This window comes from Lissotriton vulgaris, chromosome 1_1 (genome assembly GCF_964263255.1).
Source record: "Lissotriton vulgaris chromosome 1_1, aLisVul1.2, whole genome shotgun sequence".
Lineage (NCBI taxonomy): Eukaryota > Metazoa > Chordata > Amphibia > Caudata > Salamandridae > Lissotriton > Lissotriton vulgaris.
In genome coordinates this window covers 1,934,589,335-1,934,611,139 of record NC_141685.1, presented here as the reverse complement: position 1 = coordinate 1,934,611,139, position 21,805 = coordinate 1,934,589,335, and the positions used below count along the sequence as shown (strand labels likewise).

The 21,805-nt window shown below is 43.6% G+C and overlaps 1 protein-coding gene across 1 annotated transcript in view; it reads right to left on the bottom strand.

Moving 5' to 3' along the window:
• The window catches only part of PTPRQ (protein tyrosine phosphatase receptor type Q), a 1,452,710-nt gene that overhangs the window by 666,118 nt on the left and 764,787 nt on the right, over positions 1-21,805 (bottom strand). The window contains exons 29-30 of the mRNA XM_086919596.1: positions 11,225-11,386; positions 10,942-11,121 (exon numbers count right to left, since the gene is read on the bottom strand). Of these exons, the coding sequence (XP_086775722.1) occupies positions 10,942-11,121; positions 11,225-11,386 (342 nt within the window). The remainder of the gene's footprint in view (positions 1-10,941; positions 11,122-11,224; positions 11,387-21,805) is intronic.

The window sequence follows — 21,805 nt, the reverse complement described above, 5'->3', positions numbered from 1 at the left end:
GTAACGAGGCCACTTCAAAGGAAGATTTGCTAGTAGTGCCTGTGTCGTGATACCCAGGGACTACAAGGCCTGTGAAGTAAGCCCTTCCTGGATCGCCAGCAATGGGTAAGGTCCTGGTAGTGCCGGCTACACCCATAGGCGGTGCCAACACTGCACGTTGGCACCGCTTGCTCTGATTTGAGAGGCAGGATTGGAGAATCGCCATGGTGGGAGCCCCGTATTGAAGGCCAGCACTGTGGGAGACTTACCTGGCCCTTTGCCTCATTCAAGGTACTTGCTGCAGGAGATAAGGACGGGAGTGGGGGCTGACATCTGGCAGCTTGTCTCAGCCAGCAGCAGTGTATGAGCAGGATGATGTATTCCACTACTTGGGGGGAGGATCCAGCGAGGTGTCCCTGCTGACATCTGTCTTGTGGGCTTAGCATCTGCACCACAAGATCGTTTGTAGCTACACTTGCTTTTATTGCATGCTGGAGACCCAGCGAGGTCTCTCTGCTGAAGTCTGCAAGGTGTGCCCTCCTCCCCCAGTTGGGACGTACCATAGGGTTTGATGGTGGCATTAAGGTGTGGCTCCTCAACTGAGGTCTCTGTTTTGTTAATCTAGGAACATGCCACATATCAGAAGCCTGAATTATTGTAACGCCCTAAGTAGAAGGGCATGATTTTGTCCTGAATTTGATTAACAGCTTACCATATGGAGCGAAGTAAGCACGCAGGTGAGCTGTGCCCTACCTTTTCTTGCTGTATCTAGGGCCTGCTTTAAGAGTGCCTCCCTGAAGTATTGGGGTGTATATAAAGTGGTATTTATGGTTTTCTGGTGATATAGGGTGATGCATATATTTCTTTCTTTAACTAAACTGATGAATTTCATGTCCTAAAAACTAGCACTGAGCTTGTTATGTATGTTGTGTTGATTCTTGCATTGTCAGGATAATGAGGACTGTCTCAGGATTTGCATAATATGCAGAGTTATTATGATTCCTGTTCATTTTTATATAATCCTGTGTGGAGTCTCCTTTGTGGTGTATTAATTGTGTTAATGTGTGAGTGTGCTGCTGAAACGTTTTACACATTGCCTCTGATGAGAAGCCTGCCTGCCCGACGCCAAGTTACTAGAGATAGAGCACAGGTTATCTTTGATGCATAACTTATTTACCCTGACTAGAGTGGTGGATTCTGCCTGGCTTATGTGCATGCCCTAGCCAACCAGAAACCCAGTTTCTGACAGTACCTACTAGGGACGTCATTGCTCCTGAGGCGGATGACAGGAGCTAGCTTGATGCGATTAATGTTAAAACTGTCTATTATTGTTCTTTGCTCCTGAGGCGGAAGCCAGCTTGCTGTTGTTTTTAATTTTTTTAACTCTTATTGCCTACACTTTAAATAAAATTTAAATTGCTCATTTTTGCACCGGACACTTCTCCCCACGCGTGAGCGAGCAGACTCACCTCTTGCTGCGCCGTCTCAGGGACCTCACACAGTGTTCCCCTAGCCAATTTGGGCTTTCTGTTGAGCGGGACCTAAAGGGGCCAATTCACCAGAGCGGCCATCTTGTGGGAGGACGAGGTTGCCGCGCTAGTTGTTGGGAGGTAGGGCTGGACCCGCCGCTCTAAAGCGCATATATTGAGCGGGAGAGAGCAGCCGGGTAAGACCTAGGGACGTCATTGCTCCTGGGGCGGATGCCGGGAGCTAGCTTGTTGCGATTAATTTTAAAACTGTCTATTATTGTTCTTTGCTCCTGAGGCGGAAGCCGGGAGCTAGCTTGCTGTTGTTTTTAATTTTTTTAACTCTTATTGCCTGCACTTTAAATAAAATTTAAATTGCTCATTTTTGCACCGGACACCTCTCCCCACGCGTGAGCGAGCAGACTCACCTCTTGCTGCGGGCCTCACACAGTGTTCCCTTAGCTGATTTGGGCTTTCTGTTGGGCGGGACCTAGAGGGGCCGATTCACCAGAGCGGCCATCTTGGGGGAGGACGAGGTTGCCGCGCTAGTTGTTGGGAGGTAGGGCTGGACCCGCCGCGCTAAAGCGCATATATTCAGACGGTCCTCCTACGTGCAGCGTACGCGTTAGCGGACGCGCCTTACCGTGCCAAAGGAGCGCCTAAGGAAAGCCTGTCTGTGCCCGTCTGTGCCAGGCCGGGCTAGGACGTGGCTTGGGGGCTAGAACAATGGAACCCTTATCTCCTAAAATCCTCTGTTATAGTGGGGAACAGCTTAGGGCACTCAGAGGAGGCGTTAAGGTTAGTTGTCCTAAGGAGGCACTACCAGAGGAGGTAATGTCCCTCTGTCCACATTGCAAGCCTATAAAGCTAGTGAGTGGCAAAAGTAACTCCTTCACATTCGCCCTGCTAAATTGCCGATCTCTCCCGAGGCATGCGGTGGAAATCCATCTGCTCCTAGAGGAACGAGATTTAGACATACTTTTTTTAACTGAGACCTGGCTGAACGATGAATCTGACCCGGATATAGTCCAGGCGCTCCCGCCCAACTATTCCATTATCAGGCAGGATCGTAAGACAGGGCGAGGAGGAGGTGTGGCGATTATCTATAAGAACACCTTTGTGTGCAGAACCTCTGAGAGTCCACTTGTAGAGTGCGAGAGTCTTGGCTTTTCTATATCCTTCTCGCCCACTTGTACTTTCTCAGGGATCTTGGTATGTAGACCACCGGGTGATTATCATGACTTTTGTAACAACCTTCTAGACAAGATCTCTCTTTCCATCAGTAGTGCCTCTAATTTTTCCATCCTGGGCGACCTCAATATTCACCTTGATGAAGCCGACGCTGCTTCATCGCAGTGTCTGCTGGATACCCTGAGAGTAGTACATTTGGAACAAATTGTGGCCAGCTCCACTCATGTAGCTGGTCACCTACTAGATCACTTCTTTACCAATCTTGAGAACATCGTTTGTGGTCAGCCTAGCTTTGTTCCTTGGTCAGACCACGCCTTACTTTCTTTTGTGTGGTCCCCCTCAACACAGAATCACAGGGTCACCCTTTCAAAGAAAGTCAGTCGAATATGGTCTAGACTACCGGTAGAGGATTGGGAGGCGGCCCTGAAGAGGTGTCCGCCGGCTCCCCATGATGACCCAGTGGTAGCTAACGAAGCCTTTGACAAGTGGCTTAATTCCACCTTAGACGCCACCCTCCCCAAAAAAGAGGTTCGCATCGGGAGGGCCCTAATAAACAACCGTGGTACTCTGGGGAACTCCAGGAGCATAAACAACTATGCAAACGGGCGGAAAGGAAGTGGAGAAAGGACTTTGCCCCTGCAGCGAAAAGTGAATACAAATCATCTTTGAGATCTTACAAAAAATTATTAAAATCTACACAAGCTGCATATTATCAGGGTAAAATCATGGAAGCAGCTAATGCCCCCAGAGAAATTTTTAAAGTTTTTCGAACTTTGGTCGCCACCCCTATGGCTACTAGGCCCGCTCCTAACCCACAGAAACGCTGTGAGGACCTAGCCGCTTTTTTCGTTGCCAAAGTGTCTAACATCTACTCCAGCTTTGCGCCAACTGCACATATTCCAGATAGGATGGAGAGCGGAAACGGGACGTTTGAGGAGGTAGCCCCAGACTTGTCTGGAGGTCTTAAAGCCTTCCCGCTATTAGATCTGGCTGCCGTGGAAAGTCTCAACAACCTGAAATCGGGCTCCCCTCTGGATGCTGCGCCTCCGGCGGTTCACAAACAGGTATAGGGGACGGTCTGGCCGGCGATAATGCAGTTCATTAACGCGTCTCTGGCATCAGGAGTAGTACCCCCCAACTGGAAGATGGCAGAAGTCAGGGCCCTTCTAAAAAAATCTAGCTTGGACCCGGAAGACCTGGCTAATTACAGGTCCATCTCGCTGTTACCGGGTCTCAGCAAAATAGCTGAAAAACATGTGAATCAGGTCCTGTCTTCTTTTGTTGGACCGCGGGTTCACTACATCCTACCCAGACAGGGTTTAGAGTCAAGCAAGGAACGGAGAGGGCTCTGGTGACGGTGGTGGAGGCGGCCAGGGGCATTGTGGATGCGGGAGGCAGCGCTGCGGTGGTCCTGTTGGACCTCAGCGCAGCCTTCGACACTGTGAATCATTCCCTCTTGCTGCACCGGCGACGTCTTGCAGGGGTTTCCGGATTGGCCCTCAAATGGCTCCATTCTTTACTATCGGACAGATGTTTCTCCGTCTTTGAGGAAGAGGTATCATCGAGCCAGCTGCAATTGAATCACGGCGTTCCCCAGGGATCATCGCTCAGCCCTACCATGTTTAACATCTACATGAGACCTTTGGCTGAGGTGGTGCTTCCCTTGGGAATCCAACTTGTCACCTACACCGATGACACGCAGCTGGTCGTCTCCCTGGTGAAGGACGACACTTTAGATCAGGGGATCAATAATTTGACCCAGTGTCTCACCAAAGTCCTGGAATGGATGACCTCCTCTTTCTTAAAGTTAAATGGAGCCAAAACGGACATCATACTCTTAGGTTATAAAGCCCCAATTAACCTGGACCCCTGGTGCCCACATTGTCTGGGACCCCCTCCGGTGCCTAAGACTCAAATAAAAAGCTTGGGGGTCTGGCTGGACTCCTCTTTAGGATTCCAATACCAGGCCAAGAAGGTGGCCGTGACTTGTTACGGATTGTTGAGGGTCCTTAAGAAAGTTTTGGATCTTCTTCCATTTGAAGCCAGACACGTGCTGGTCCAGTCGTTGATTCTATCGCGGCTGGACTATGCAAATGCTGCCTATATGGGGGCCCCAGCAGGTCCTATAAAAACTCTGCAATCTGTGCAGAATTGTGCAGCTCGTCTGCTCATGAAAGTCCCTAAACGATGCTCGGCAAAGGCCTCACTTCGGTCGCTTCATTGGCTACCAATTCAGGAGAGGATTATGTTTAAAACCTTGTGTTTGGCGCATAAGTCCATCCACAATGTCGGCCCTACCATTCTCGGTCCCCTGTTTCGTCGCCATCAATCGGTGAGATCCCTGAGATCTAACCTGCGAAATTTGCTGGTAGTACCCAGGGTGAAGCTAGCCGCCAGCTTTCCTTCCAAGCAGCCAATGGATGGAACAAACTCCCAGATAACATTAGGAATGAAACCAACCATCTGGCTTTTAGGAAGCGTCTAAAGACATTTTTGTTTCAATAGTGTCTTTTTCACGTCCTCTGGTCTTACAGCGCTGAGATGCTCGAGGGTAGCCATGCGCTCTACAAGAAAGTATTCATTCATTCAAAAGGGCTTTTCTTAGAATCCTCCAACACCATGACATTAGAGGAGCATGCTTTGAACGACTCTCAATGTGGTAAGTATCAGAGAAAAAAGAAGAAATTAATTGAGTTTACGTTCTAATCGGACGCATGAATTTCCTTTTTAATCTATAATATAGCCTGTGATCCGACCATTAAGGATAATCCCTTTAGGTATGAGAGAAATTACAATTTTCATAATTTCCTCCGTAAGATATCTCTAGGCAATCATATTGGTGCTGTTAAAATATACTCTGGAACATCACAAAATAAAATAATGGGCAAAGTGTTGAAACATTTTGCCACGATCCCTGAATGCTTGTTTCCGGTCCAGGGAGGGCCTGGTGTGGCAGTTAAGGGTAGACGGTTCCCATGGGGAGCAAGGTCAAGACAGATTTGCATATGGCTGGATCCAAACTGGTGTGGCATGGTGTGCAAACAATGATGTATTAAACCCAGATATGTGACTGGGGAGAATGTTTGATTTGTTCCACATTCTGTCCATCATTTTTTTTTTTGCTTTGTCGCCCTAAGTGCGCCGGGTAAGTCCAGACGTGGGTCGCGGCCTCACTATGCCACTGGATTTAAGCTAGCCTGGCTGATGAAGGGTGATACCACAAAACCAGTCCCAGGATGCTTGTTTCCAGTCCTGGACTGTTTCCATGGGGAGCAGGGTCAAGACTGATTTGCATATGGCTCTATCCAAACTGGTGTGGCATGGTGAGCAAACAATGATGTATTATTAAACCCAGATATGTGACTGGGGGAGAATGTTTGATTTGTTCCACATTCCATCCATCATTTTTTTGTTTTTTTGCTTTGTCGCCCTCAGTGCGCCTGGTATGTCCAGACATGGGTCGCACAATATGGTGTGTTGATTCTTGCATTGCCAGGATAATGAGTTGTAGTGTAGTTCCTATATTGCCAATAGGCTCTGCGCATGGGAATAATACATCCTATAGATGTGACGCAGGACTTATGTCTCCTAGGTCTCTATCGAATATATTAGACTGAATTGTGAGTGCCAGCTAGCTCAGAGGTCACTAGAAACTTTCTTGAATAAACAAGAAGGGATTAGTTTCTGACAACCGCATAAACATGACAACTTTGTTTCCCCAAGATAAAACTGATCCTCAGAGTTGTGGAAACAATAGATAGATATTTTACTCAGTCAATCGTGCATGCTTCGTTTCACCAGAGATGCAGAGAAATAGAGAGACAGGCGTTTTCAATAAAAGTATTTATTGAAGTCTTCTTTCTCTTGCAGAAGAAATTAATTGCTACAATTGTAAGACTGGCTGTAAAGTATAATGCGCACAGAAAGAATAATATTATAAAATAATACTGTAAAAGCATGGTATGGTTTCTAAGCCATAAAATAAATACATAAATAAATAAAGACTAAAAGTACTCAACTGGTGCTTCTAAAATACGCCTACCCGATGTACCTAACCTAAATCTAGTACGAGGGAAGAGGTAAGTGTGGTGTAGCATAAGTTTAGTATTCTTTTGCCAAGAATCTATTCAAGATTACTCTTAGTGTCTAATCAGCTCCGTACCTAGGTTCAGAATGAAGGAGGTCTGGTATCTCTCTTGTCTCAGGACCCGATTTCCCAACACCCCGCAAGGGGAGCTTGGAAACACTGGAGCAGGATTTCTCGGCAAGAGAAAAGACAGCATCTCTCTCAGAGCGTCTGCTGGAGGGTCGGCTTCCTCAGCTCTTGCTGTAGCGAGATGCGTCGGGCAAGTAAATAGTCGAACTGCTCCAAACCACTGTGTGTTTGCTTGGGCAAGTGTGGGCATATTTATACCTTGAAGGTGCCGAGTTTGACGTAAAGGTGGACATATTAACGTCATCAAAGAGTATCAGTTGTTTGAAAACTCCATGAGTTCTTGGACAAATCAATATTCAAGCAAGGAGAAGTCCCTAACTGCTGAAGCCGAGTTTTCCAAGAAATTGTTGTGGATTTTCGGAACTAGTGGAAGTAGCCATGCCGTATTTGGACTGCATGGGCTATGTCTAAATATGGTTATGATTTCTATGCCTATATAACGACAAGGTTCTCTATACCTTTATAAGGGCATGAATCTGGAAAATTACACTAGGGTCCTAAAATGCTATGCAACAGAGTACTGTCTCAGGATTTGCATAATATGCACAGTTATCATGATTCATGTTTATTTTTATATAATCCTGTGTGGAGTCTCATTTGTGGTGTATTAATTGTGTTAATGTGTGAGTGTGCTGCTGAAACATTTTACACATTGCCTCTGATGAGAAGCCTGCCTGCTCTGCACCAAGTTACTAGAGGTAGAGCACTGGTTATCTTTGATGCATAACTTACTTACCCTGACTATAGTGGCGGAATCTGTCTAGCTTATGTGCATGCCCTAGCCAAACAGAAAACCAGGTTCTAACAGTACATACAACAAAAGGGCTTTTCTTAGAATCCTCCACCACCATGACACTAAAGGATCATGCTTTGGACGACTCTCAATGTGGTAAGCATCAGAGAAAAAAGAAGAAATTAATTGAGTGTACGTTCTAATCGGACGCATGAATTTCCTTTTTACCTTATAATATAGCCAGTGATCCAAGCACAAAGGATTATCCATTTAGGTATGAGAGCAATTACAATTTTCATAATTTACTCCGTAAGATGTCTCTAGGCGATCATATTGGTGCTGTTAAAGTATACTCTGGAACATCACAAAATAAATTAAAGGACAAAGTGTTGAAACATTTCGCCCCAATCCCTGAATGCTTGTTTCTGGTCAGGGAGGGGCTGGCATGGCAGCTAAGGATAGACTGATCCCATGGGGAGCAGGGTCAAGATTGATTTGCATATGGGGTGGCGTTGTGAGCAAAGAAACTATGGATTAAACCCAAAGCTGTGACTGGGGGAGAATGTTTGATTTGTTTCGCATTAAGTACATAATTTGTCTGTTTTTAAAAAAATACTCTGGAGCCATCCATTTGAAAACATTCATGTGAGAACGAGAGTAATCGCAAATATCATGATTTCCCTTGATGGTTGCCTCAAAAGGGTCATGCATAGTCGACTAAAATGGCAATAAATTACGTTCACCAACAACGCACAACTATAGGTTACTGTGGGATGAGGGCTTCATAGGTATGATGGTCTGCACTTTTCCCTTGACGAGGTAAGACCCAGTAAGTGGGCGTATGTATGTGTTTTTTTAAAATTGTTTTTATTTAAGAGAGACACTAAAAACTGCAGGGTAAGAATTACTTTTCCCCTTCCTCCCCCCCCAAAAATAATTGCTTTTACAAGAAGAACCTTTGTCCAGCAACTGAGTGTAAATAAAGAAGATAACAATTCAAGTGCTTTTGAAATGTTATGGTGAACGGACAAGTAACCACAAGGATGATAGCAACTCTAATTTTCTGATTTATTCAGTATGTAACTACAGGAAAGTGCACCCTCAACACGACCATGGCACCTCACTAACCCAGATTAGGGGTAAATTAGTACTGAGAATGAATGTTTATTGCCAAATCTGAATGAACACTCACTTTCAATGAGCATCTTTTGAGGTGTTATGCTCATGATTTTTAGCACATTTAGTATGATAATGGTGATGTCAACAAAAAAATTGTTTTCTAACTTTACATACACACCTTGCATTTACAAAATATTTCATTATTTTTACAGGTGTTCCTTCATGAAGATGACACTGAGGTATGAGAGCTGTTGCCTCTTGAGTAACATGGTTTAAATGTGCTTAGATACGCAACACTCACCGTAGCCAGGAGGTAGGCTGTTTGACCCATATGGGCAAGAAAAAGCCAAAACATGTTGGCAAGTTGTACATAGAAGTATTAAAATGAGTAGACAGAAGATACATTGTATATCAATAACTGTCCATTCCTCTGACTCTTTTTCATCATATCTGTGTTACCCATTCAATAGAGGAAAATTCCAAAGAATTACTTAAAATATTTTTAGAACTGGATTCTTGTCTATATCAAGAACCACATTATTAAGACGTTCCTTTACAAGGGCAAGTCCACCAACTAAAGCTAAAAGCCAGCCATGACAGTGTGGGTGCAGTGACATAATGAAAGCTGAGGGAGCCTCCCTGCAAAGTACATGGATTTAATCTGGAGCTCTAAGGACTGAGTACTGTGCAGAGGGGGCCCCCAGCAGCTCGGGGGCAACCTCGCTCCACGGGGGCTGGTGGGGCCTGTATTACGCCCCTGTGTGGTTGAAGTCACCTGTCCAATTATGTGGATTACGTGTAGGAATTTAGCAAGGGACAAACAAGAAGAAGATTTGCCCACATTCCCTAGAATTTGATGTGTTTAAGTGAAGAATGGTCACAGGCTTATCAGGCCCCAGAGGACTCGCTGCTAAGGTCGCTGTTGTGCCAAGATACTTTTGACTACTATGCTAAGAGTCAAAGTGGACTCTTAAGTTAAGGCCTACTAGCGAGCATTCCCTGAATGCAGACATCTGTGAATGGATGCTTTCCCTCTTTTGTGTACTGATTACAACAGTTAAGGGAGGCTGAAGGTTGTCTAAATTTAGCTTCAAACTCCCCCTTTTTTTTCTACTGGATACTAACCTGATCACATTACAAAGAGAGGGTGAGGAAGGGATTTGTCAGAGGAACTCTAGAGCCCCGACACCAAGGGGAATGTGTTACTTTTTATGTATGTCGTAATACTTCTTTGAATGCTTAGACTTAGAAATAAAACACTTCTTTTCAGTTTAAAAATAAGTATTTGACTGGACATCGATTTATTCACACTGCTGTGTGCTCTTTGATTTATGAGTAATGTTCACTAACCTGTATTCACACTTCCCTCCTGAGCTCGACCAATGCTACCACCGAGAGTCAAGTGCTGAAGGGGTACTTGTCCGGTGCTTGGGTCCATTATAGCCTTATAGTCCACCATTGCAGGCTATACCAGTCATTAAGGGCCCGCTCCAGCGTTAAAGACAGGAGCCGAAGGTGAGGCCCTTTAACATGGCATTGTTGTTTTAATGCTGGTATAGCCCAACTACAGAGGACTATATAAGGCTATTAGAACATTCCACCGCTAGAGGGGAGAATGTTCTACCAAATGAAAACAAAGGCCTCACGGAGCCCAGAGAAAATGAAATCCCCTGGTGCTCGGTGAGGCCATTGTTCACACGAACAGCTGTGAGCAACAACTTTGGAATCTTGGAGCTCCCAGCCATTAAAAGTCTGGGCACTTCATTGTTTTCAATGGAGTTCCCAACATTCCAATGTTCTAAAAGAGGTCTGGCCCAGGACATCAGGAGAAAAAAGCCTCAAATGCTACAGTTGGTTCCAGTAACTCTGGCGTGCCTTGTGGCCCTCTGAAAGGAGTTCTGACAATTACATATTCTTTCTACATACTTAAGCCATGGATCTGCCCAAGTATAAATAGCCCAAATAAGTGAAAACGCTTTAGGAAACAGTGTAACTATTGTGTTAGTAGAGAAAGGTAAATTGTGCAATTAAAGTTGAAATCTTAGTTTCAAATAATTACTTAAGCAAAATATGTAGAACAGTGTAAACAACAGTTCTTAGTTAACTGTTCCCCAAATATATTTGTTTCTTTGAGAATTTTAAACGAGAGAGAACAGTTTGAAACTAGTGAAATCAGTAATAAGCTTGTATGAGGAGTACGTTAGGAGGGTCGCTGGTTCATCACTTCTCCACTTTACCTGTTATGATGTAGCTGTTGTTGTTCGTCACCATCCGGAATGAGCGCTTGGTTTCAACCTCCATGGCGTAGATTGTGTAGTGGGTGATCATACCATTTGGTCTCAGAGGTGGCTCCCACAAGAGTAGGATGGAGGTTGAGCTAATGTTTTCATAGTTTATCTTCTCAACCGAACTTGGGACTTCAAAAGAATAAGCGAAAAAAATCAGTACAGGATGCGAAGTTTTTAAAATATCTGAAAAATACTTGCTAGCGTGCAATATTTCCATGCTAGAAAATGTTACCTTGCTCTCGAGTTCTAACTGTGATGTTGCTGGGTGGTCCCTCTCCAATGATGGTAAAAGCAGACACGCTGAATGTGTACTCAGTGAACGCCACGAGTTTCTTTACAACATAGGACAGCTGCTCAGCTGAAATATTAAGGCCGTACTGGATACCTTCAGCTACTGCAAAACAGAACACACAGAATATGCGGTTTAGTTCAATGTAATACGCCATTCGAAACTAATTGTAAATATTTGTGTGCGTGTTAATAACTTAACAATGTGGTTTTGTCTCTACTGTTTGACCTCATACACACAAATGTCGAAAATGGCAAATTCACTAAAAAGTGATTTTTTAAATTTGTTTTAGCACTATGGCCAATTACACATGTGAAGAACCCTTTTGGGTATTAGGCAGGCTGTCACCCCAATTGAGCATTGGCAGAATAGCCAACTACTGTAAACTGGTGACTCTCCTGTTCCGCTCAACCCGCAGGTTGCCCTGGCACATTTAGAGGTGGAGAAACTGACAGGCTTCCGTCAACAGAGCCCTAGCTGGCCCTGCTCCAGGAAACCTTTGACCAGTGGTCCATCTGCCACAGCGCTGCAGGTTTGTGAATGCTGGAAGGCCCGTTTAATTTTGGGGCCCTGATAATGCATTCTTCCTTAGTCGTTCCCCTTTCTGAACATGACTCATACGGGGAGAAAAACAAAAACAATGCCGCAGATGCATAGGGAAAAACCTTTCTGCATGTTAGGGACATTTATTATTAATTCCAGAAACAATCCAAAGCTTTCTGAGGATTTTTTTTAAATTAAAAAAACGTATAATGAGAGGACCAATGTGACAATGTATTTATTGATCTTGGCAATCAAAAGTCAGTAAAATAGAGGGTGTTTTTCAAATTTACCAAAACACGTTAAAGGATAATAGCCTATGCCATACAAAGGAGGGTTGCGGATCATTATGCTGGAGATGTTATTGTAGAAAATAAACAATCTGGAAAACCTTCGTGGGGGGGTATACTGAAAAGATTCTATGGTTTCTGCCATTACGATTCTATATATTGTATTGAGACAAATGGACTCCTCATCAGAAGTCTATACATTGCCATCATCAGAATCCACAAAGGACTTTCTTTCTCTTCAGGAGTGCGTCCACGGAAAGAGAAGCAGCAGGAGGAATGTGCTGCAAATGTTGTGGAACTAGCAGAGTACTCTGTGAACCCAGAGTAAAGAGAGGTACCCCGAAGAAAAAGGCTTTCGTGTGCGTGGATGCCCAACTCATGTATAAGTCACTTATGTAGACGATCTAGTGTTAGCGTGAATAAGGGAGATTCAGTAAAATTATAAATAAGTGAAAGAAAACGACCAGAAGATCATTTTTTTACTGCTCAAGACACCATGACTGTTTTTGTGAACAACGGGAGTAAGGAGAATCTTGAAAGGAGTTTTTACAGAATCTGGATCCCCCTGGTATTGTGAATAGTAACTAGCATAATGTGGATCCACATAATTGTATAATGGATGTTCATTCACGATGGCCATCTTAGAATGGGGTTTATAAAACTAAAGAAAATGCATTCAAAGCTGCCCACAGTCTTGTGGGCAGCTCTAGGGTGTAATAAACATATGAAAAGTGAGGAAAGCCAGCAAATTAGGAAACTCTAAGTGTGATAGACAAGACAGCCATGCAATCACAAGTAAGAGGCTGACCCAGAGTCCACTCAATGTGTTGTACTGTTCACAATAAGTAGGACAACTGTTCGCTAAAGCTACCAGCAGGCAACATTTAATGAGTGAGTGTGAAGTGTGATGAGTATTGTGAGTTGTAAATACTAGAGGTGGGACAGGCAAAAATTAACAGGGAGAGCTGCCCAGAGTCGAGCCCAGGGATTGGCTTGGCTCTAAGAGCCCATCCATAAGCCGAGCCTTAAAAATATTCGGCACATAAATCAAGGCAAATATATAACTATAAACATATAATAAAATCGCTTTAAATTTGTTTACATTTCTTTCTTTAACCCCTTCCATGCTGCCATCGGCCGCCGGCAATGCTACCTCGCTGGTGCTGTCGTCGGCCAATGGCCGACGCGGCGTTTTGCGGAAGTGCCGCACTTCCGCATAATCGGCCGCACAGCCAAGGTGTTAACATGCAGAAGAGTTTTACTTTAGCTCATCAGATTACATTATAGCATTGACATTCATTTAGTAAAGGAAATAGGAATAGATTTTAAACATGAACTTGGAAATATTCATACCCCCCATGCACTTACAACAATCCCATTTGAGAACTAAGGGCCATATGTATTAAGCAGAATTGCATTCGCAAACGCCGAAATTCGCAGAATTTCTGAGTTTGCAATCGCAATTTTGCCAAATGGTATGTATGAGGCAAATCTGCGTGCAAAATAAGGAATAGCAAAATTTGCGATTCCTTATTTTGCGATTGCATCTAAGGAATCACCAATTTTGCGATTTCTTAAATGCAATGTAAGAAGCACCAAAAAAGTGCCATTTGGCCTTAAGAAATCGCAAATTAATTTGTGATTTCTTTGAAAAATGCACTTTTTTGCATTTTTCAAAGTGCTATGTGAAGCACATACATGCCCTTATGTATGTATGTGCGCCACATGTGCACCTATGCTTATTTTAAGGGTGCAACAGGGTGTCCTTTTTACACCCCTGCACCCTTGAAATTGATTTCTCAATTTGCGATTCGCTAATTGCGAATCGCAAATTGAGAATGTCTTCCCATTCATTCCTATGGGCCTCTAGGCCCATAGGACTGAATGGGGAGGTATTCCTTAATTGCGAATCGCAATTTGAGATTCGCAATTAAGGAATATGTAGGATTCGCAAAATTTATTGCAAATCCTACATACATAGCATTTTGCGATTCTCAAATAGCGATTCGCAAAAAAACGCTATTTGAGAATCGCAAAATGACTTTTTGATACATATGGCCCTTAAAGACAAGTCACTTGTCAGGTGTACTCTATACCTGGCCTTGATTCTTATCGTACATGGAACAAAACTACAGCCTATTAAATACAAGAGGATTTTGTACAGCTCACATCTTGAACTCACAAACTTGAAGGTGCTCTTTCTTATATGTGATAATCAAGAAAAAGTAGTTTTAGTGGCAATTCAGACACTAGAGCTGAGTCACTTTTTTCTCCTGTTTTGAGGTGACTATTTTGTGCTAAATTCTTCGTGCATCAAGGTAGATCGTGGGTTGCAGGACGAAGCCATGAGAAGGAGACTCATTTTGGGGTCGCAGGTTCAAATTGACTTTGAGGTGAGCCAGACCCAGGCATCCTGCTCGAGCTTTCAGTTCAGTGACTTGCCCACCTTCAATAAGTACACTGTGCTTTCAATAAAACTTTAATGACGTTAATTGATTTCTGATGCCAATGTTTTCACAGGTTTCAGTTTGTAACTGCCATTACAAAGCATCTTTATAACCTGATATATGCACCTGGGGCATGACATATGCCTCTGGGGCAGATTTATGTCAGAAATTTCCTAGCTGTTTGTGACTGATGAAGGAATCTGGTCCGCAAGCTATCTACATGGACAAGCTTTACCACAATATTGTTGTTGAAATATCGATCCGCATATATTTTGTAAACATAAGATTCACTCAAAAATATGGTCACAGCAGAGCAAATAATAGTAAAAATACACATAGTTTGCCAATATTTTCAAATGTATTGTTATGGCCATAATATATCTGTAGGTCGATATTTTGCGAGTTAATACTTTGAAAAACAACCAGCATTGCAAGGCAGACTGTAAACCGATTGTGTACAATGTTTAAGCATCTTGAAAGTAGCCGGAGATCTTAAAATGTTTAAGCCTAAGGGCCTGATTGCATCGTTAGCGGTCTCGCAGTGGACTGCCACACCAGCACCCTGCTGCGAGACCGCCAGAGCCATCTGCACACAGTTGTGTTATGTTATGTTAAAATACTTGTAAAGCGCTAGGTATACCCTAGCATGTCTTGATGCTAGTTCAGCAAAGAGCAGGGGGGAGGCAAACGGAGGGCTATAGACAGGGCCGGACAGACTACCGGGCAGTTTGGAATGCTGCCGAGCTGGGGGCTGATTTAATTGCAGTGGGGGCTGATTTCGTTCATGGAGACCTGCATGTGCTCCGAAATAATTAAAGCAAAACGAATTTCGTTTAGCACATGCAGCTCTCCATGAACGAAATCAGCCCCCAGCTCAGCAGCATTCCAAACTGCCCGGTAGCCAGTCCGGCCCTGGCTATAGAGTGAAAAGCCAGGCTTTCGGAAGCTTTTTGAAAATCTGGTGCTAATCTTATGTGTAAAGGCAGGAGATTCCATTCCCTGGTAGCTCTCGCCAGGATGCTGCTTTCACCCTGCTTGGTTTTCTTAAATCTGAGGGTGGTAACCTTTTGGGATCCACTTGATCTCAGGGTCTTGTTGGGAACATACCAAGAAATGCATTTTCTCAGAAAGTCTTGTCCCGAGGTATGCAGAGCTTTGAATTTGAGGCAAAGTGCCTTAAATTGTATGTGATTCATAATCGTTAGCCAATGTAGATATTTAATTGCTTGAGAAATGGTTGGAAAGGTTAAGAAGTAATCTGGTTGGAGCGTTTTGTAATACCTGAAGTTTTTTAAGATATTGTACCTGAAGATTTTGTAAAGTCCATTACAATGATCTATTTTAGATAGGATTAAAGAGGATATGACTGTTTTTCCAGAATTGTTGGAAAAAATTGTATAATTTTTCTTGTGATTTTAAGAGTATTATAAGAGGAACATAAAACTGTGTTGACTTGCTTGCTAAAATTAAGCTTATCAAGCATTACCCCAAGGATGTTTGCCTTAGTGGTGGATTGGGGTGGAGCACCCAGATCCGATGGCCATAAAACGGTAGACCAGAAGTGGCGGTTGTTTCCAAGAAGAATCACTTAATTTTTATCGGAATTAAGTTTGAGACAGTGTTTACTCATCCATCTGTCAATCTCTCTCATGCAATTCTGAAGCTGATGACTAGTGTAACTGGTGTCATTGGCAGCAGATAGAACCATCTGTGTATCATCTGCGTATGAAGTAAGAGAGAAGCCAAAGGAATGGACAAAGGGGGCAAGCTCTGTTACATAGAGATTAAACAGGGTGGGACTAAGTGAAGATCCCTGTGTCACCCCGTAAGGTAGAATGAAAGTACTATAACTAAAATTATACAATTTCACAGTGTCTTCCCAGTTCTTTAGTAATGATTTATGTAATTCTAAGGCTATGTCTTTTATGCCTATATCATCCAGGCGGGAGAGCAGAGTTGGATGGTCTACGGTATCAAAGGCTGCAGACAAATCCAATAGGATCAAAGCAGCATTTTCTCCTCCATCTAGGATGAATTTGAGTTCCTCCATTGCTTTAATAAAGGCTGTCTACGTGCTTTGTTTTGATATAAATCCAAATTGTGTGGGATCTAGTAGACTGTTCTCTAAAATAAATTGATTTAGTTGATTGTTCATGATTTTTTCAATTATTTTTGCTGGAAATGGAAGTCTAGAAATAGGACTTAGTGGAGAAGTGTGGCTCAGTGGTTAGAGGCGGCAGACCCGGAAGCTGAGATCGGCCGTGGACCAGGGTTCGATTCCCCGCCTCGGTGGGTCTCGGGCTCAAAAATTCCACGGAGTCGACAATTCTCGCTCCGGTGCCTACTCGACTCACGGGGTCACACTCTGCGACTCTGGGCAATAGCTTGCTTAATCTCCACTACGGCCCCTCGCGGTGGGATGCCTGGCTTTCACCTTGTAGATACCCGGCCGGGATATCTCACAGGGGAATACCAGGAAGGGTTCCCTAAGCAAGCGCCTTGGGACCCCTGGGTTAAAGTGCGCTATATAAATCGAAACACATTTACATTTACATTTACTGTAGTTAAAAGGATCTACTGTGTCAAGAGTGTTTTTTTTTAAAAGAGGAAGAATGGAAGCTATTTTCCAGGGAATATGAAAGATCCTTGTGCTGAACATAGAATTGAAAATATTCGTAAGTGTTTTGGCTATGATGACTGGAATTAATTTTAGCACCGATGGAGGGCAGAGATCTTCTGCAGACCCTGATTTAGTGGTCATAATGAGATTCAAAGTTTGTGTCACTGTGAGAACAGGCCGATGGGGATTGTCAGTCATAGGGCTCTCATGAGTCCCCGTGCCCATTTGTACTGTAAGATCCTTAGGATGGTGGATTAGGTGGTAGATTTGATCAACTTTATTTCTGAAATTTTGGGCGATGGTGTCACAGAAGGTTTGAGTACTGCAGAAGCATTTAGTTTCTGGTTGCTTGGTGAGGCTACTTATTACTTGAAATAATTCTCTGGATGATTTTTTTGCTGATTCAATCTGTAAAATAAAAAATGCTTTTTTTTCTTTGGTCAGAAGGGGTTTTGTATTTGGCTAGAGCATGTTTATATGCTTCCTTTTCGTGGCGCTCATACGTGTGTCTTCATTTTCTCTCTTGGTGCCTACAGTGTTGTTTTTCTAATCTTAGCGCTTCCGAAAACCAAGGTGCGTAGGGTTTTTTTCCTGCCTTGTTTGGTGATTTTTATGGGAACCACTTGGCTGGGGGCCTTTTCTAACCAATTATTATATTTCTGAGTAGCTAGCTCGGGGTCTTCACAGTGTGTATGCATGGTTTCTGAGAGTCGAGGCTGTAGTTGAATACTATTTATTTTGGACCATGCTGTTTAGGTGACCTTCTCTGATTTATTATTAAGACCTACAACTGAGCTTACACCTTTTAGCTTAAAGAAGATGACAACGTGATCTGACCAAGAAAGAGTTAGAAAATTAAGATCAGTAATGGAGCTGTTATTTGAAAAAATGGCATCCAGTGTGTGGCCAGCAGGCTGTGGGTGTTTTGCACATGCTGCAAGAGTCCAAAGGCATTCATGAGTTCTACCAGTGCTATGGTGTCCTTATCTTTTTGGGAATCTAAATTAAAGTTTAGATCCCCAAGAACTGTAACGTCCATGTGGCAAATTTCATCTTGAGAAGGGAATTAATGTTGCTAAGGAAATTGCTTCTGGGACCAGGTGGGCGATACATAAGGGTTCCTCTAACAGACTGCTTTGTGGATAATTCAAATCAAAAAGATATGGCTTCACGGTGTTCATTAGACATTGCTGTAAATCTGGCCCTGATCTTCTCCCTATAAATAATACCAAGCCCTCCACGGCCTTTAAGTGGACGATCCAGTCGGTGTATGAAGTAACCCAAAGGAATTACTGTTAAAAGTTCTGGGGTCGAGACACTATTTGCCCAGGTTTCTATAATAAAAAAGATATTCATTTGTTTTGCTACAATTACTTCAGCCATTTCAAAGGCATATTTTACCAATGATTGTGCATTAATTTGGGCTCAGTGATATTGAGGTGGTTGCTTCTGTAAATAGGAGTTATAGCAGCGTATGGAAAGTCTATGTGGTAGAGAAGGTGCTGGGAGATTGAAACCGCAGTACTTACAGCATGAGAAGTTACAGGGCCAAAAAGAAAGCATGTTAAAATGAGTGCAGTTGGGTTTTCTTCCCTTCTTATTTACCTGAAAAGTGGATTGTGCTTCTGCTATTTGAGATAAAGCCGGCAGGGGTTCCGGCGCTCGGCGTAGATGGGAGCAGACAGGCTTGCCTTTGGCATGCATTCAGAGGACCAGTTGCGCACATTCGCTGCGCGTCGGCGCCACACTCTGAATTTATAATGGGAATTTTGGAGCACCCAAAATGGTGGCTCCAGTCGGATAGGGACGCAACAGCACCACTCTCTCCACTCAATCAGCACAGAAGTGCTGCGGTGGACCGGGGAGCAGAGGCAAGTCACCTACTAAAAACCGTAAGAATGGCTACCAGAGGAACAAAGGTATGTGTTACCAAGCAGATTGTCAGGAAAAAATAAATCACCAACTTAGGTTAAAGTAAAAGAATAAAAAGGTACAGTGTGTCGATTAAAAACTTGTAATGACGAGGTTTTTAACTGCATCTAGACACTCTGTCCACTGTGCGTTTGCACCATACTCTGAATTTATAGTGTAAATTTGGAGCACGCAAACAACTAGACCACTGCTCAACCAAATGTCAGCCGCAGTCGGGTAGGGACTCAAAGCAGCACCACTCCCTCCACTCAATCAGCACGGAAGTGCTACGGTGGACCGGAGAGCAAAGGGAAGTCACCTACTAAAAACCGGCAGACTGACCATCAGATTAGGAGTTTAATCCTGGTCTGGCAATCAGTGCTTTTTCGGTACTACTACAGGGACTTTATAAGGCTCACATCGAAGCTCAGCTTCTTCCCATGCAGTAGCACTTGAGACTATAATAGAGATGGCGATAATATCCATTCAAGTGCAGATGAAGGCAAAATCAGACAAGCTCCCAACTCCAAATTGCAATGTTCTATTGAATAGTATAAAATCGCTCATTAAACTCTCTATTGTCCCTAGCAGTCTACAGCATGTACCTTTGGTTTAATGCAGGCATTTCTGTTCAGTTTAAATTCATTGATTACACCTCCCGTACTTATGGAAGAATAGGATATTGTTGAGCTCTTAGGGTACCTTTTCACGACAACATTTTAACCACATGGCTGCTGGGCGTTTTCCCCCCCCTGTGCTGGAAAATGTCATTTTAGTGGCACCATGACGAGCTCAGCTCGTCATCAGCACACGACACCCATGGGTGATGACGAGCTGAGCTCGTCATCAGCATCGAAAGGTAGAAAAAATACAAAAACTGGCTGGCAGTCCAAATACCCAAATCCACATAGTATTGACTATCTAATATAATGTAACTGAAAGTAAGTGGGAAATCAATATTTTGAAGCACCCTGCAGTGGTACATTTTCAAATGACGCTGCCGATAAATAGAGAATTAAACATAGTAACAATTTCAGGTTTTCCACGCATTGAACTAAATGATTAATTTTATAAAATTACCAACGATGATTATTTATCTTCAAATAACCCCCATGTTTAGAACGTTGGGGTGGCTGCAGTGGGGGAGGTGGTGGTGTTGAGAAACAATGGACAACGTGATGGCTCCAAAATGTTTTGCATAGCACTGAAGATACATTGTGCATAAATCACTAGGCTGTCATGAGACTGACTATAAGAACAACCTCCAATCTGGAACAAAGTAAAATACAGAGATGATAGGTGGGTGGCCGGTTTGTCAAATGTTTGCATCGGACAGCAGCCTACACGGTGGCCCAACGCCTCGGCTTACCATTTCCACACTCATTAGACGACCGGCTCCAGCGGCAAAGCGAGGCAAATGGGAGAATGTACAGTGCACAAAAAGATGTGATTTATGTCTGGAGATCCTCTGTTTATTCAGATGAGGACATGCTGGTGTTCTTTGGCCCCCGCTGGCTGAGGACATTGTATAGAAAGGTGCCATCTTTACCCCAGCAACGCAGGAAAGACGCCAGGTGTAGGTCAAAGGTCATTTCAAGAAGAGGCCACGCTTCGGCAGGGTGACCCTCAGGAAAGGATGAAACGGTCAAATAAATCGTGTGCTTTTGTCTACAGTACGAATGATTGAGTGTTCTTTCACACCCTTCAACTTTGAGTTGAAGTACTCGAAGGGAACATGATTCAAAGCTATTTTCCCCCCCAAAAAAGTGTGCTTAATTCACTTCTTCTGAACATGTTCAGACTAACTCATTCTCAGCACAGCAGTACCCCACTTGACTCATAAACAATATTTGTACTCCTGCCACCCCAAATGGCTCTGTCCCACTGAATGTTCGGTTTGGCTGATATCCACCGGACTCAGCCTCCCCTTCGCTGAGATGCATTGATAGCCCTCGAAAAACCCTTCTGTTTCAGGTGGGTTCAAAACTTACACTACTGCACGATGGTATCAATTATGTCGCCCGTAATAGTTTATTTGCTCTTCCTGGAGTTCTGTAACAAGCACACGCGCCAGGGCAATTGGAATTTCAACCTTTGGGTGTATAAACGCATTAATGCAAATGAGAGACCTTGCCTTGGGGTCAGCATAGGCGCCTGCTGCGGTCTTGAACGTTCGTTATTACCTAGTGTGTACACCTGTGTGTTATCTCATTCTAATAATCTGCAAATATGTGCTCACAGTAGCCTATCGAGAGGGGCCAGGGATTGAATGATCAACGGTGCTTTAAATGGGGAAAATAAGTGCAGGTGCTCATTAAATTGAGCTAGGGGCGTGGCTAGTGGGCGGGGTTGGAGGCGGGGTTAGACATGATACAAAAACACTTCTATTGAGTATTCATGTTGTCCTTGCATTGTCCTGGATAGTGGTCTCATACGTTCCATTGTGCAGATTAACAACTAACAGCCTGATTCATCAAGCCGAAATCGGCTTGCAAAGGGCCAGATTCTGAGAATCTGGCCCTTTGCGAGCGCTATTTTTGCATTTGGGATTCATCATCCCAAATGCAAAAATCGGTAATAGCGATTTCGCTATTTTGCGAGGAATTACATTTAAGGAATCTCTATTTGAGATTCCTTAAATGCAATTCATCATCCATTTAAAAATTGCGAATTCACAACTTCGGCTCGCTATTTACCGCGAGGTCAAACCTCGTAG